The sequence below is a fragment of the Pelodiscus sinensis genome, chromosome 16 (genome assembly GCF_052426305.1).
Source record: "Pelodiscus sinensis isolate ZL-2025 chromosome 16, ASM5242630v1, whole genome shotgun sequence".
NCBI lineage: Eukaryota > Metazoa > Chordata > Testudines > Trionychidae > Pelodiscus > Pelodiscus sinensis.
Window position 1 is genome coordinate 26,347,713 of NC_143067.1, and position 16,710 is coordinate 26,364,422.

At 49.3% G+C, this 16,710-nt stretch overlaps 1 protein-coding gene across 2 annotated transcripts in view; it reads left to right on the forward strand.

Annotated features, from left to right (window-relative positions):
• The first annotated feature begins 2,260 nt into the window (after positions 1-2,260).
• PPARGC1B (PPARG coactivator 1 beta) overlaps positions 2,261-16,710 on the forward strand; it is a 103,627-nt gene continuing 89,177 nt past the window's right edge. Inside the window, exon 1 of one of the 2 annotated variants that reach the window (XM_025178968.3) lies at positions 2,261-2,660. In XM_025178968.3, coding sequence (XP_025034753.3) covers positions 2,541-2,660 — 120 coding nt within the window. In that variant the 5' untranslated portion in view covers positions 2,261-2,540. The remainder of the gene's footprint in view (positions 2,661-16,710) is intronic. The other variant, XM_006138100.5, reaches the window with a different exon arrangement.

Genomic DNA, 16,710 nt, shown 5'->3' on the forward strand with positions numbered 1-16,710 from the left:
AGTACCCACACTGGGCACATCACAGCACTCGGCCATCAGCCTGGCTGCACTTGCCGCAGGCTGCCATCTGGGGAGAGGAGGCAATTGGGGGGCTGCAGGAGAGGTTCCACCCCCAGAAGCCCGCAGAGCCAGCCCAGTCCTCCCCATCGGGGGCTCGTACCCCATTCCTCCCTCACCTCCTTCCACTTAACCCTCCCTAGCCCCCCTTCCTGATGTACAAAATAAAGGACAATTGTGTTCAAAAATAGAATCTCTTTATTGAACAAAACTGGGGGAGACTGGGAAAAGGAGGTGGGAGAGGGGAAGAGAGAGGGTGGGAGAGGGGAGGGCAACTACAATGATGAGGGGTTTGGAAAAGGTCCCATATGAAGAGAGGCTAAAGAGACTGGGACTTTTCAGCTTAGAAAAGAAGAGACGGAGGGGGGACAGGATAGAGGTCTATAAAAGCACGAGTGGGGTGGAGAGGGTGCATAAAGAAAATTTCTTCATTAGTTCCCATAATAGAAGGACTAGAGGACACCAAAGGAAAGGAATGGGTAGCAGGCTTCAAACTAATAACAGACAGTTCTTCTTCACAAAGCAAATAGTCAACCTGCGGAACTCCTTGCTGCAGGAGGCTGTGAAGGCTAGAACTAGAACAGAGTTTAAAGAGAAGTGAGATCAATTCATGGAGGTTGGGTCCATGGAGTGGTATTAGCCAGGGGGTAGGAGTGGTGTCCCTGCCTGAAGTTTGTGGAAGGCTGGAGAGGGATGGCACGAGACAAATGGCTCAGTCACTGTCTTTGGTCCATCCCCTCCAGGGTCCCTAGGGTTGGCCGCTGTCGGCAGACAGGCTACTAGGCTAGATGGACCTTTGGTCTGACCCAGTACGGCCATTCTAAGCTCAGGGCTCAGGGTCGGGGGTCTCAGTGGACCACCTTGATTTTCATGCACACCTGCTCCTGGGTGGCAGCTCTCCTGCCCTAGACGGCCGCTTTCCTGTGCCTAGTGCGGAGGTCGTGGATGAGGTCCACGATGTCTGCACTAGACCAGGCGGGTGCCTGCCTCTTGCGGTCCCGGGCAAGCTCCCAGGAGCCGCCAGCCTGGTCCTGGGAAGAGGGGGAGGGATGGGGGGCATTGGGTGGCTGGCTCGAGGTGCAGGGTCTGCTGGCTGGGTGCTGGCAGGCTTGCACCTGGCATGGGCACCGTAGCCAGCCCGTGCCCCTTTAAGGGATCCGGGTCTGGGATGGGGGCAATAGAGTTTCCCTGGTGTTGGCCAGAGTGGCCACCAGGGAAAGCTGGGGAGGGCTAGCCTCCCACTAGTTCGAATTAAGTGGCTACACACCCCTTAATTCGAACTAGTAAGTTCGAACTAGGCTTAGTCCTCGTGGAATGAGGTTTACTTAGTTCGAACTAAGCCCTCCGCTAGTTCGAATTAAGTTCGAACAAGCGTAGCGCTAGCGTAGCGCCTATCAAAGTTAATTCGAACTAACGTCCGTTAGTTCGAATTAACTTTGTAGTGTAGACATACCCTAAGTTACTGGGGGGCTATCAATGCTATTCATATCCTGGCCAAAAGGTGTGGCCCAAAGCTGTGACACAGGCCCCAATGTCAGGTGATTGTCACAGAAAGAAACAGCAGTTCTATGGGGAGTTGGAAATGACACAAGCTTGGCACCTGGGAATAGGGGCCCAGGAAAACACTATTCCCAGCTAACAGTGTTCTGCCCAGATGGTTTGTTTTTTTGGACTGCACTTTGCCCTCCCATGGGAAGTGTTCTGTCCCCTGCCGGCTGCTCAGAGAGAGCTGTGCTGGGGATCCACCTGCCCAGAAAGGGTCTGAGCTCTCAGTGTCCTGCAGCCCAGAGGGAAGTGCTCTGCTACCTGCAATGAGAAATGTTCTGCTGCCTGGCTTCTACACAGGGCTTGGCTTTGACTCTGGCCCAGAGCAGAATGGAGGGGTGTTGCACGGGGCAAAGAGGGAGTGAGCTGAGGCAGGCGCCGTTAAGGAAGGGGCAGATGGGAGGAGCTGCAGGCTAAGTCCCTTAATGAGAAAGCTGGGCGAGTCCTGCCCCCGGCTTTGGGAAAGGTTTTCAGCGAAGGGCTCGAAGCCCCCCAGGAGCTTTCAGGGACTCCTAACCCCTAGAGGGGAGGGGTGAACAACTGCCAACTCTCCAGGATTATCCTGGAGCCTCCAATAGTGATGGATGTTTAATTCACTGTGATACCGTGTGATGAAAGCACCAGAGTACTTCAACCACAACTGGTAGCCGTGGGGGAAGCTCGGGGGGGGGGGGTGCTTCCTGGGTCAGGCTTGGCGGGTCCTGCCCCCCTGGGGACGCAGAGAAAAGGGCCGGAACTCGAACAGCAACCCCCAGAGGGCAGGACCGGCCCCTTCCCGGGCTCTGCGGCGGCGTGGGGGGGAGGGAGCCGTTCTCACCGGCTGGCGGGCTCAGCTCCCCGCCCCTACCAGGCCGGCTCCAGGCTCCACCCCGCGGAGCTTGCCCGGCTCCGCCCCGCCCCGCCGGCTTCCCGGCTCGGCGCTGCTCTAGGCTCGCCGCATGCTTGGTGCCGCCGCTGCCGGCCGGAGCTGGAAGATGGCGGAGCCGGCGCCAGACTGCAGCGCGCTGCTGGACGAAGAGCTCTCCTCCTTCGTGTTCAGCTATCTCACCGACAGCCAGGTACCGGGGCAGGGGGCCCGGCCAGGCGCAGCGAGCCCTGCACCCGTGCACCGCGGGCAGGGAGCCGGGATCCCCCGGGCACGGGGGTGCCCTGCACTGCACCCCATGCACCGTGAAGAGGAGAGTTGCGAGGGGCAGGGGTCTCGGATCCTCCGTGCACGAGGCAGCGAGCCCGGATCCTCATGCACCAGACAGTGGGAAATCCGGGGCGCAGCAACCCCTGCTCCCCCCTCATGCTCTAAGCGCCGGGCAGTCTGGGGTGCAGCAACTCCGGTGTCTCCATGCACCAAGGCAGGGGCAGTCCTGGTCTCTCGCCTGCAGCGGAGAGGGCGAGAGAAGTCTGTGGGGGCAGGAAGCCCTGTCTCCCGCTCTGCAGCAGGGAGGGAGGCTTGGGGTGCAGGGACTCGTGATTCCTCCATGCAGCAGACAGGCAGAGGGTTATCAAGGGGGCTGCACGCTGCTGCTGCAGTCCCCATAGGAGAAGCATGGGAGGCTGCAGCCGGCAGTCCTGATGGAGGGGGGTGCGTGAGCAAAGCCCCCCACGCAGCAGTGGGGGATATGGCACCCGGGAGGCTGCTGCTGCGCTCGCAGGGAGAAACCCGTGGAGGCTTGAGCCCTGGGTTGGGGGAAAGCTCGTGACGCCCGGGCACTTTCAGCACCACTCGCACGTGGACTCCTGTGTGCTGCTGCTGCCTCAGATGCAGACGCCTTTGCCATGCCGGGCTGGACGGACACACACACACACACACACACACACACACACGGGGTGGGGGTGGGCGCTAAGGCGCCAGGGCTCAGTCCGTCTTTGCAGGGTTATTCTGTGGGGAAGTCTGGGGAAATGCAATTGGTGGGGAAAAGGGGTGGCAGCGGGGGCGGGTCCGGGTATGGGAGGGGGCGATAGGGTGGGGGGAACGCTGGAAAGGAGTAGTCTAGTCTCAGTGGTTCTCAAACTTGTACTGGTGACCCCTTTCACACAGCAGGCCTCTGAGTGCACCCCCCAAATTAAAAACACATTTTAAAAATATATAACATTATTATAAATGCTGGAGGCAAAGTGGGTTTTGGGGTTGGAGGTTGACAGCCTGTGGCCCTCATATAACAACCTCCTGGGAGCTCAGGACCCTCAGTTTGAGAATCCTGGGGGTGCAGACTTCCTTAAAGTTGTCAGGTTAACATACTCATTCCTGCTCGCCCCTCCCCCATCATCCCAAGTGTGTTTTCTTTTTTTCCCTTCAGACAAGTGGGTGAAAGAAGGTGGGGGAGGGGGCAAAAGGCGAGTTTTTGATGTCTCTTGGGTTGATTTCTCCATCCCAACAAAAAACCCGTCTCGAATGCTGGGGCTGGGATTCAGTAGTGTTGGATTAAGGATTGTGTTGCCCCTGCTCCTTATTTCAGAGATATGGCAGTGATGGGGTTGTGTGGTGTGAGGCCATATAAGAATTGGGCTGTGCGGATGAGTCATGTGGTGTGTCCATTACATGCATGCAGGCTGAGATCTGGGGGATAGAGTGGAGGTGGGGGGGTCTTACTGTTTATTGCATAAGCAATTTAAAATTTTGGATCAGCTCCTTTTTGGACGGAGCCGTGTATTAAAATCAGATTAAGTCTCCTTGGCAGCTTCTGCATGATCACGAGAGGGAGCGTGCTAGATATGTCAGAGGGCTGCATGCTTTTCCATTTTGGGGGGTAGTGGAGAGGGCTAAACAATAAACTCCGCAGTAGCTGGTACCGTGACTGATCCGGAGCACAACCATGCAGTCTGTAGCCAGATTTATGTGCCCAGAGCCTGTTGCAAGTGTAAAGAGTTTTCTGTAGTTACTTATGCCCTCCCCCTCCCTACCCCCACACACCCTCAGTCTCATAACCACAGATTACAAAACAGCTTTGATTGTGCCTTTCTCTCACTGGTTTATTTGACTGCAGGGAGCTGGGGAAAAACTGTTGTTTGGGTTCATAACAAATAATAGTTGAAGACTTAGTCAATCTCATTTGCCCCTGGTGCATGTGCCAGACAGAACTAGGCAGGTCTTGCCACAAGCTAGATTGATGTGCACCCTGTGGCTCCCGAAGCAAACACTAGCACTGGAGATTTCCAGTTTGGCATGGGACATTGACTGTGGGGACATATGTGGCAACTTTCTTTATTAACTGTGAGCTGCTGACAGTTTGAGTGCAGATAAAGGGTGAGAAATAAGGAGAGAATATTTTATAAACTGAGGGGTTTTTTTCTGCTTGGAAGGATTTATTATTACCAGAGGAATTAGTGATGAGGAAACAGTGGAGAATATAAGATTGTATAGCTGTCAGTCTACAAAAACAAAGTATTTCAGAAATTTTACAATGTGTAAAAATCTATCTATGCAGGTGAAAGTTCTTGGGTATAATACCCAGTAATGTATCTTTTATCTCTGTTTAACATGAAATAATTAATTATCTGCTGGGCATGCACTTTGCCAGATGTAGTTTTTGCATTTTAAATTCCAATCTAAAAATGTTATTCCGAGAAGGAGGCTCTTTTTGCCCTTCTTTTTTATACCCCAATGCAGACATTTCTGAGAATTTGTAAGTTTGCTGCAACACCACTATACGGTGAACATTTTCTGCAAAGTTTGGAAGTGGGAAATGGATTGTGATGAAATAAGAGTGCGTTTTCCATGATGTTTCTTGAAATCATATTTACTGAGTTTGCATCTCATATCTATATCTGTATTTGTGTATATATGCTCACATATACAGTAGTTTGGTAATAGCACTGTGTACATACATAGTGTTATTGCTAATCTGTCTTCTGTTATATGTATAATGTTAACTGTAGCAAACAGATCTTTGCAGATTGCACAGGTTTCCTCAGAAATGTTTGAAGTCTGTATGGAAAGTGCTTTTGTTAACTTAATTTCACTTTCCCCTCCGCATATATGGAAGGGTGAAAGTCCCAGCATGTGATTTGTATGCATTTGTTTGAGAAATGATTTAAATTGTGTGTGCTATGCTTGTACCTTAACCTCTGATGAAACTGCAGTGAAGGCTCCAGTCACATGCTTTACTTAGAACTATAAACGGGAGGCGGTTTCCAGGCTTGCCTCTGACGTCTCTCCCCATTACTACTGTACTAGCCTGAGCTTACAACTGGCTTACTGAGTTCTCAATGAAGCCTGAAAGCTGCTCTTGCAAAGTCTCCAGTGTTCTAGCACAGGATCAGATTATGAAAAGAGGCTACAATGTCCAGAGGCCATGAGATCATGAATATTATTCATTTCCCCTTCATGGAAATTCTGAAGGACTCCAGTTCTCCCTCATCATCCCCCCCTTTCCTTTCTTTTTCAAGCAGTATTGTAGAAATTCACAGCAAGGTGTTTAAAAGCAGTAAGTGATTAGTGGTCCAGCATACCTAAACACAAAATCCCTGAGAGGTGCGGTGCAAGTTTAAGATGGTTATTTGCATCAGCCTCTTAATGTCAGGATTGTACTGAGGGTGCATGCTAAACTCTAATTACATATCAAAGGCAACTGTGGTTCTCATGATAACTGCATTGCAACAGAAAGAGGAAAAAAGGGCTTTCTTTTTATGTTTCACTTTTCTTACCAAAATGGTCTTATTTTTCAGTGACCTGATGGCCAATTTAATACATTCCGTGCTGCTCATTTCATCTTAAAGAAAGATTAGCTGCAATTGTCTTTGTCAATGGTACTAGGCATTGGAAGCGGCCAGGCATAATGGATGCTACCAGTGATATCAGTAGGATTATGGAATCTTCTGATTCTCTGGAATAATGAGACTCAGTCTGACTTTTCCATTTTTGGCTTGTTTAAAAATTAGCATAGGAAAAAATAACACAGGCTGCTGCTTGGAGTCCTTTAAAGATCACAGGGACTGAAATATATTATTCCCTGTTTAGCTTCTCTGCACCTTGTGAACAGCTTAATTCATTAATAGGCGCAAAAGCACTTTGAGGTTCTCAGTTGAAAAGCAGTATGGCAGGTTAATTATTACTGTTAATCATGAAGCAGTTTGTTCTCCTCTAGAGCCCTGCGTCACTTGAGCGATTTGTCATAGCTGGAACCCATGTTCTACTTCTTGTGTGCTCCTCGGGTTCAATAGCTGTTTATCATAGCTTTTAGTCTTGAGGCCTGGAGTAATTATGCCAAGCCAAAGATGCCCCTTCTTTGCACCTGTGCCAAGCATACCTTTTGTTGGACTGCATGCAGGTAGGTTCCCTTGTAGAGTGAGTCAGTGAAAAGAAGTTGGAAGGAGGGTCTGAGAATAGTAGCTGGGTACAAGTCTAGAGAAGTGTTGCAGTTATTACTAAATCTGAGTTGGTCACAGAACAGATTGATACATCCAAAGCAAAGTACAAACATTTTGTTGAGGTGGCCACTGCTTAGAATTGCACCAGCAGCTTAGATCACAGTACTGAATGCAAAAATTCCAGAGTACAGCTTGCTGCCGATTTTGTCATTTTCAGTGACAAGATATTGACTGGTAGGAGCAGAGGCAGAGAATTCCCTTTGGCAGCCATGGTGGGCATGCTGGAGAGACTGGTCCCTTTTCAAAACTGATGCTCAGATGGATCAGCCCATTTTCAAGCCTTGCATTTCTGGCAATTTGCCCGTGTTTTTACTATCCATAGTAGGAATTCACTGGTTGTACCCTGGTGTGGGTTGGGGGATTTGTCTGTGTACCAGCACATTCCTTTCGTTTCTTCATGCTGTGATTCAAAGAAATCTACCCCCTGGTGAATAATTAAGGTCCTAACCTGCTGTCTGTGGCAAAGGGAGCTGCTATTCCACATCATAGGCTTTGGAATTAGGAGTGTTGGGGTGCTGCAGCATCTCCTTGCTTGAAGTGATTACCATGATAGGGTTTTCAGTTTAGTTCAATGGTTCTCAGCACCCCCCACTATAGAAATTGTTGTAGCATGCCTGCCCACATTAACTTTTCCAGTGTCAAAAGCCTCTTTACAGTAAGAAATTCTACTCCCTCTAGGGCAGGGGTAGGGAACCTTAGGCCTGGGAGCTGAATGTGTCCCCTGGCTTGCCTGAATCTGGTCCTCAAGGCTCACAGCTCTTCACCCCCCCCCCCCCCCCCCCAGCACTGGGGAGCCAGCCTCTACTGTGTGATTCTAGCACACAAGCTACTAGTCTGGGCCGTACTAGACTCTAGGCTCTGGTGTGCCAGGGGAACGTGGGGAGTCTCTTGTATCTTTCTCCTTCTCAGTCAGCGGCCACGTCAGTGAGGTGGTGGTTTTTTTTTTTTTTTTTTTCTTCTCACTTGTGTACGGCCCCTGACTTTTTTTTTTTTTTTAAAGAGGGTTAATGGCACCCAACAGGGCTTAAAAGTACCACAGATATGCTCTGCGCCCCTCCCTCCTGAATTCCCGACTGTCACAACTCATTTCCAAAGGAATCTCTTCTCCTTAAGGAGACTGGCTTTAAACGGCTGAGCCTTGAACCTGACTTTGTTATAAAGTGCTGTCATGCAACTCAGTAGCAGAGCATAGTCCTGCCATGCACATGTTCCCTTTTCCATGGCCCAATGGTTGACTCTTATTTTGAGCAAACTGGAGGATTAGGCTGGGAGCAGGTTGCTGTGGGTTTAATGTTCTATGTCTAGCAGATATCCAGCTCACAATGGAAGACACTGAGGTTTCATACCATGTCCTTTGGCCTCCTTCAGTTAAATTAGGGACTGGCCCAGCAGCATTCAGTCATGTGGCAGTTTGGCATTCTTGTTCAGGCTAGCAGAGACAGACAGCAGGGAAGGAACATTACATGACACTTAACAATGACCTTCTAGCCAACACACTGATTAGGATTAATGGGCTCACCAGTGGGCAGGACTTGATTCACACCATCTTGGTTGGAAGGAGGGTGGCTCAGACGTGAGGGATACATTATGACTTGTGTAGGCAAAATGGGGAAATTAAAGAAGCTCCTGATCTTCAGCAAGAGTTCTGTAGTATTTTGTTTTTGCTCCTCTTGGGAAACTAAAATAGATGTTTGTTCAGGTTTCCCCTCTGCTATTGGATGAGTCCTCAGTGAACATAAATAACTGACATGAACTTAGTCTCATGGTCCTTTGGTGAAAACACATTTCACTACAGTGGCACTTTACACACTGATACTCTTCTTGTGCAGAGGGCACTCTGCACTGTCCTTCCAATGTGCCACTTTCAGGGTGCAAATATAGTGCCAGATTGACAGCGAGTCCTAGAGGTCAAATCCCTCTGTTCACCACAGAGCAGGTACAGCTCCAAGGCCTGCATTCCCTGGAAGAACGGCCTTTATGGTTGAGGCTATAGCCCATTTAGTTCTTGGCTTCTCGCTGACCCTGCCAACCGTGAAGCTGAATGTGATGAGATATGGATGCTTGTCTACAGAAATGCACCAGACTCCTTTCATATGCTGCACAGAACAGGCTGCTTTTGGTCGGGAGAACCCACTTCTCAGCTTCCAGTTCCATGGCGTAGCTGCACTCCATGGCAACGTTGTCAGAGGCTTATGTTTCTCGTGGTGGTTTGGCAGGCTAAAATAATTTAACAGAGAGAGTTGGTTTCTAAACCTTGCAAACAGCAAACTGTCAGTGAGCCAGCCTTGGAGCTGGCTTTTTGAACAGCATAGCTGTCTGTGGCACACAGCCCTGGCAACATAACACATTTCTCTTCTCCTTGGCCACAGTACTCAATGGAATGCATGGCGTCTGCTCCACAGGGCTGCGTTTGGGATGGTGCACTGCTGCATGTATTGAGCAGAAGGTCCCTAAAATGGGACCTGGTGAACCAGGTTGTGTTGGCTCAGCAACCATATTGCAAATGGTGTTATAGTCACCACATTTTCCTTGCAAGTCTAAATGAATTGGGAGGACATTCCCTATTGCCTCGTCCAAACTGCCTACTACACAAATACCAGGTTGTGGAGACTTAGAAAGAGAGTTTAAAAAAATTGCTGAAGTTGTAGTAATAAAGAGTGCTGACATGCTAAAGTTAATGGGCCAAAGAATCAGTTGGTGTAAATTGGCATTGTTTCATTGAAGCTGTCTTCATTAGCAGCACTTGCAGATGTGACGCCAGAGGGTTCCTGAGCTTGTACACTGGTTTGCTTTTCCACCTTTCTCTCAGCCTAGATCAGTGGTCCCCAACCTTTTGGGAATGCCAGATGCTAGGGGGCGGGGCTGCTCACGCGCCGCGTGCCCAGGGGCAGGGCCATGCATGCGCCGTGCGCTCGGGCAGAGGCTGCCCATGCACCGCGCACCCGGGGCCGGCACTGCGCATGTGCCACGCACCTGGGGCAGGGGCTGCCCATGCACCACTTGCCTGGGGCCGGCCCTGCTCATGTGCCACGCGCTGGGGGAGACACCAACCCAGATCATGCAGCGGGTGCACATAAATGCCCCGGCGGGCGCCATGGTGTGCCCATGGGCACCACATTGGGGACCACTGGCCTAGACTATGAAAGGACACAAATTACTATTTGTTTGTTGTTTGTCTTGCAGTAGCATCCAGGGTGTGGCAGGCATTTTACTTACACACTACTTCTCCTTGGCCTGCAAGTAGTAATGGTTTTGTTGGTTCCGCTCTTGCTCTTAGTCCATTTTACTTTCAGGGTTTCATGCAATAGATACAATAATTAAAAAAAAAATCTGAAATCAAACCCTGTAAACATCCCCATTGGCCTTAGTTTTTGGAGAAGCTGAACAAGGTCACGGCTTCTTTCCACAAGTGCTTACTTCAGGACACCAACATGTATGTGACTAGCTAGGGAAGCATGCACTTGGGTGTGCTGGGTGAACTCTTAGCATTTAATCTGGCTCCTGTCCTGGTTGATAGGGCGGCTTGGCCATGTTTCATTTATTCTCTCCTTGTGCCCCCAAGACAGGACAAGGCAGAAGTTTGTCATTAGCACTTTTGTGTTTTCCACTTCAAAATGCTTCAGAATTATAACCCAAGTGGCAAATACTTTGTGTGGGGGTGGAGGGGTGTGTGTGTGGGGGAGTGGAGTCAATGCCTGAAGTATGGAGTGAATGATGCAGCAGTAAGAGACAGGGACTGCTGGTGCATCTCAGCAGCTCTTTTCTGTGTCTCCTCCATATTCTCCACCCAGAAGCTTTCCTGGCTTTCTAGAGGGAAGCTAGAGTAGTTAAACATGATGCAAATTTCCCTTCACGTGTTGTGGAACAAGAGCCCCCCTTGCTATTGCTGTGTGTAGCAGCACAGAGGTTGAGGAGTCCCAGATGACTGTGGCTTCTCATCTCTGATTATATTGTAAGAGCAAAAGACTAGGGCATTCGAAACACTGATGTGATGTTTCCCCTTTGTTCCTCCTGGGACCGTTCTTTACGCAGCTGTTTTCCTTTGCTGCTGAAGGGAGCAATAAAAGGCAGCTTAGGATGAAAGCAATGCCTCCAGCTCATGCAATAAAATCATCGTTGGGAATTATATTTTGATTAGATGGACTTGTTAAATTCTCTGTCTTGCTCCTAAGCTGTGAACTTGCGCCTAGCAGCAGCACTGAGCATGCTGGAAGAAAAAGCTCCTTTCCGGTGAGAGAGTCTTTGCTGGTCAGACAGCTCAGTTCCTGTTTCAGTTCGTGGAGTTCATTGCCGCTGCAGCTTCCACATTTGTTATTCAGAAAAGTGGCCAGTAACCTATTAATCCCAGCCAGTGTGGCCGTACAGTCACCAGGTTAAGAGCCACCTTCACCTCCCCTGAAGAGCCCTAATTCCTCTACAGTTCACGTGCAAGGAAATCCTTACATACAAGACTGTCCAGGGGACCAGAATATTTGTACCAAGTTGCAAGATCTGAGGTTCCTGTGTGTGTGAGGCAGGTGTGGTCAGAGCAGTGTGCAGAGGAACATTTTGCTGTGCATAGCTAAAATACATGCATGCACCAGAAAGCCCATCACCATCTAATCAGGTTTCTTTTCGATCCCTGTGTGGTGCATTTGCAAGTTGCCTGAGCACAGCTTCTGGGTCTGTTTCTGTTTTCACTTCTTTTGGCATAAATGAGGTGTAAATCCACTAACCTCAGTGGAGCTATATGGGTTAAGTGAGCTCAGGATCAGACTCTCCATGGCAGGGGTGAGCAATAATTTTTTGTCCGGGACCACTTCAGAAATTTTTGAAGTGGCCCTGGGCTGCACAGGAAGGGGTGGGTCATCGAGCAGAAGGGGCGTGGCCATGATATTTCTGGGTTCCCCACCCCCAGACAATGATTGGTCTGGGGGCGAGGGAGTGCCTTTGCCCCCACCCCACATTCCCCTAAGGGTGGGAGGAGACTTCCCTCGCTCTCCTGCCCCAAGGTCAATTCTGGCCTGGGGGCGGGGAGCGCACGAAGCCTCCTCCGGTCTCTCTCTGCCGCCCCCCCCCACCCCTCCAGCAAGCAGAGTGCAGTGCTTCAAAGCTGCCATGTGCTCCTGGCATGGTGGGAGGAGGCCAATTAGGGCCTGGGGAGCGCATGAAGCCTCCTCCTGCCCTGCCAGGAGCACACGGTGCTTTGAAATGCTAGGCAGAGCGGAAAAGGCTTCTCACGCTCCCGGGCCCTAATTGGCCTGGGGGTGGGAGAGCAGCAGGGCCTCTGTGGGCTGGATCCACCCACTTGGTGGGCCGGATCTGGCCCGCGGAGGCCCTTTTGTCCACCCTTGCTCCATGGGTTGATGCTGGGGAAAAGGAAGTGTTGCTTACTGTCTCCAGTCTCTGCTGTTGGGCTGTTTTTAACCTAGATGAGTGCTTGGTGGTAGAAATTAGCTGTTATTGAAAGTGAAAACATAGCACTGAAATGTTGCAATAGATATATTGCAGAAGCAGGATGCAACAGTGACTGCACTTTCTGCATGCACAGGGGAGACTATCTAGGACTAAATAATTGTCCGGATTGCTTTAGAAGAGCATACAGTGATTAGGATTTCATCTAGTATTGGTGTTAGCCTGGTTACTACTGTATCAGTTATGTGACTTCCACTGAAGGCAAGTGCTAAGGGAGCCTTAGTTTTATATTTCCCCTGAAAGAAAGCACTTCTCTAAGGATCAAGAAAGAGCATTTCAAGGTGAACCGTACAGAGTCAGTGGACTGCCTCTTTATTGAAGATAACCGTGCAGTTTGCTCCTTGTTGTGCAAAGGAAATGTGGTCCTTTGGATTTGGACAAATGGCCAGTGCAACCCTCACTCCAACAGTTTGAGAGTCCTGTGTATGTACATTGGCAAGGGAAAATGTGCCATCTCCTTAAGGCAACACTTATCACTTGCTAACCCTTCAACTGTGAATCCCACTTCTGAAAGCAACATCTTTAGCCATTTACAATTTGACACCACCAGCTTGGGCTTGAATAAAGATATTAACTGGTTAACGTACTACAAAGGCAATTTCTCCTATCTGTGATATTTGTATTTACACATCAAAAACTATGAATGGGACTCATCCAGCCTGACTCAATTAGTGTAATTAACACTGGTCCCACAATTGTCAGGTAACTGCTTTTGCGGTTAAATATACCCTGGATTCTGTAATTTCCACTCCAACTCATCTGACGAAGTGGGTTTTACATGACCTAATACATTGATTCATCTCTAAAGTTCCACAGCACTGCTTGTTATCTTTAACCATGGTTAATCATTTCAGTCTCTGTGCCCTGTATGGTCATCCTGGTACCCCTCGCCACTTCCTCAGGGGACACTCAGGCCATAGATCAGCCGAGAGGGATTGCATAGAGATTTGTGCCAGCTGACAGAGATCTTTCCAGCTGCATGAATGCTCTTGCTCTGGCATCCAGTGAGGCTGTGGTGAACTTTGTTCCAGTATGTTCTCCCTGTTCCATGAATTCTAGGGAATCGAACAGGCTGGACACAATGTGCTGGGTTCCCCTTGTTTAAAGAGGGTGGCTATGACTTTCAGAACCCTTTGGTTTAAGCTAATTAAGCTTTTCATTGAATTTCCTGTTACGTTTATTTAAAAAATGTATTGGCCACTCATGAGCAATAACTAGTTGGCTGTCTTCGTTTCCCATCCACCCTAGAGCTGATCAAGGGACCACTTTAACGATTCCCTTTGTGTCATGCAAGAGGGATGTAATGAAATGGCTTACAGCAGAGATGGGCAACCAAGAATAGCGAGTAGGCCACATGAATGGCCCTCCTTCATTTCAGTGAGCTGCAACAGCCTGTGGCCTACTGGGGTTTCACTTCCCTGTCTGGCCCCCTCCACCAAGTGCCTCTCATGCATTGGGGCGCTGGAGTCTGGCACTTACTATGCCTCCTCCCTCCCTCCCTCACACCCTCCCAGCACTTTCGAAGTGCCGCAAATCACTTGATTCGTGCTCCATCTCTGCTCCTCTCCCTCCCTCCCAGAGCTTGAGCACTGCGAATCAGCTGTTCACTGCTGTTCAAGCTCTGGGAAGGAGAGGTGGGAGCAGGGATGGAGCACAAATCACCAGATTCATGGTGCCCTGAAAGTGCTAGGAGGGAGTAGGGATGTAAACAACTACTCGAGTAATTGACTACCTGATAAGCTTAGGCTCTTACTACATTGAAATTCAGAGCCACAGCGGTCCCAGAGTTGACGTGAGCCAAGACTGCTTAGTCCCAGCTCATACTGGCCCCAGGAGCTACCCCTGCTGCAGCTGTGCAAAAATGCAGAACCGCAGTGGTCCTGGAGCTGGCCTGAACCGGGTCTGCTCAGTCCTGGCTCGTGCCGCCCCAGGAGCTAACCCCGCTGCGGCTCTGCAATTTAAATGTAGTAGGAGCTGGGCTGCCTGTGCATCTAGCTCCTCCTACATTTAAACTGCAGAGCTGCAGTGTGAGGGTAGCAAGAGCCCCCCTCTCCCCCATGACTAATTGAGTAGTCAATGGAAATTTAGTCAATTAGCTAATTAACCTCTACTTAACATCCTTAGTAGGAAGTCCGAGACTCCAGTGCCCCAGTATGCGAGAGGCACGTGGGGGAGTGGGACGGACAGGAGGTCTGCAGGTTGCAAGTTGCCCATGTCTGACTTAGTCCAAATTAGGCCAAACATCTAGACTGTAGTTTTATAAATTATAAATAAATGTTCCCATAATTTTCTTTTACTAAAATCTCATGGACGACTTTTTCATGGCATTTTTAAACCCTCCACTTGGTTCTTTCATGACAGTGAAGAGCCAGAACTGCCTAGTATTGTTTCATTTGGCCCAGACAGGGATTGAGGCTGCAGAGTGCTTTGTGCTTTACAGGTTTGAAGTGAAGCAGCTGCTCTGCACTACAGAGCTTACAATTGAAGTTAGTGACAAGAAGCAATAGGTGTATGAGAGAAACTAATGTGTTTACTCTCTTCCCCCCTTGCATTCATACTGCAGGGGCAGCTGAGTGAAACTAGAGATGTGGGGAAAGAAGCTGCAGTGTTTATCACCAAACTGTGAGTGCTTTGAGGGGAAGCTATGGGGTGAGTATGAGCTGGGAGGGTCCCAGCTGGAGAGTTTATATGCTGTTAAGTCTTCCCTGGGGTTCTGAATGCCTTAATGATCCTATTTCCCCCTCCTCTTTTCTCAGATTCTGTTTGTTTGTCTGTTATTGCCGATTATTGATTCTTGTTACTTTTCTTCATCCATTCTAGTTTTACAGTGTTTAAGGCCCAAATATGCAACCACTGGCCTGGTTGTTCTTTGCTGGTTTTCCATGTGGCTTCTCTCTGTGTGCGAGCCATTATCTGCTCAGCATTTGGTTTTGTGAGTGTTAGTGTGAGTGTGAGAGTAATTAATTAATTCTGGGGAAAGGTGCTGCATGAATAGACCTGGAGACTGAAGACATGTCTTTATCAAAGCAGGTATTGTACAGACAGTACCAGTGAAATCTTCCTACATGGTGTCACCAATTCAACTATAAGCTCTTTTGCCCAGAGACCTTAGTTCCCTATTTGTCTGTAGGGTACCTAGTACTAAGTACGCTATGGGTGTTAAATACATAGTTAATTAAGGAATGATCAGCATCATCCTGACCTGGAGGAATCTCATCTAGGGCTCAAAGAGGAGTCCAGTCACGTTGTTTTCAGTCCTCAAACTGCCAATTTTGGGATTTGCTCTCTGTGTATGAGGTCCTAGACTGAAACCCACCAAACATAGAAGACAGCATGTCTAGTGACTAGTTGGGATGTTAAATTAGATTAATGCAAATTAGTCGATAAGGGTGCCTCCGCCTTTGAAGTGTAGCAACAACCACAGGGCTGTTGCTACACTTCAAAAGTGAAAGTGCTGCGGGGAGCACTGGACCAGTGGGTGACTCAGGCAGTTCCCCGCTGGCCCCTGGACTTCCCCACTGACCCTAGGCTCCATGCAACCCTGCCACTTTGAAATGTCACAGGGAGCACGGGGCCAGCACGGGACTCCCCAGGTGGCCCTGGACTGCATGCGGCATTTCAAAGCAGCAGCGCCGTGTGGAGCCCAGGGAGCACCCCCTCCTTTTGCCCCCTGCCTCTTCCTGATAGAGACAGCAAGAGGGGCAGAAGCGACTAGTCGACTAGTGTCAACTATCCGATAAGCACTTGCTTATCAGATAGTCAACTAGCTGTTCACATCCCTAGTGACTAGAGCAAAAGGGATACATCCTGTTCCCCTCTATGCTACTTAGCTTGTGATCAAATGACAGATTGTCTGAAAACACACATTTGTATTTACTTTTTTGGAGGATATTGGTCATACTTTCAAAGAGCCTGTCTTTCCCATTGGCACCTAAATGAAATGGGAAGATATTCACAGGTACTCCGTATCCAGAGTCTGAGTACTAAGTGCTTTTGAAAATCATAGAATCAAAGAAATACAGAATTGCAGGACTGGGAGGGACCTCTCTGAGTTGTCTGGTTCTGTCCCCTGCATCTAATCCAGCCCCTTGCAGGACCAAGTACTATCTAGACCAGGGCTACTCAACTTTGGAAGCCCTGGGCGGGCCACAATGATACTCACAGCACATGCTGAGGGCTGCAACTTGCGTGTGATTTGTATATACATGCAAATAGCTTCTTTCACACTGGTGGGCATGGATACAAAGATTAAGCCTTAAGCCATGGTGCTGGACCCAAACGTGGCCAATG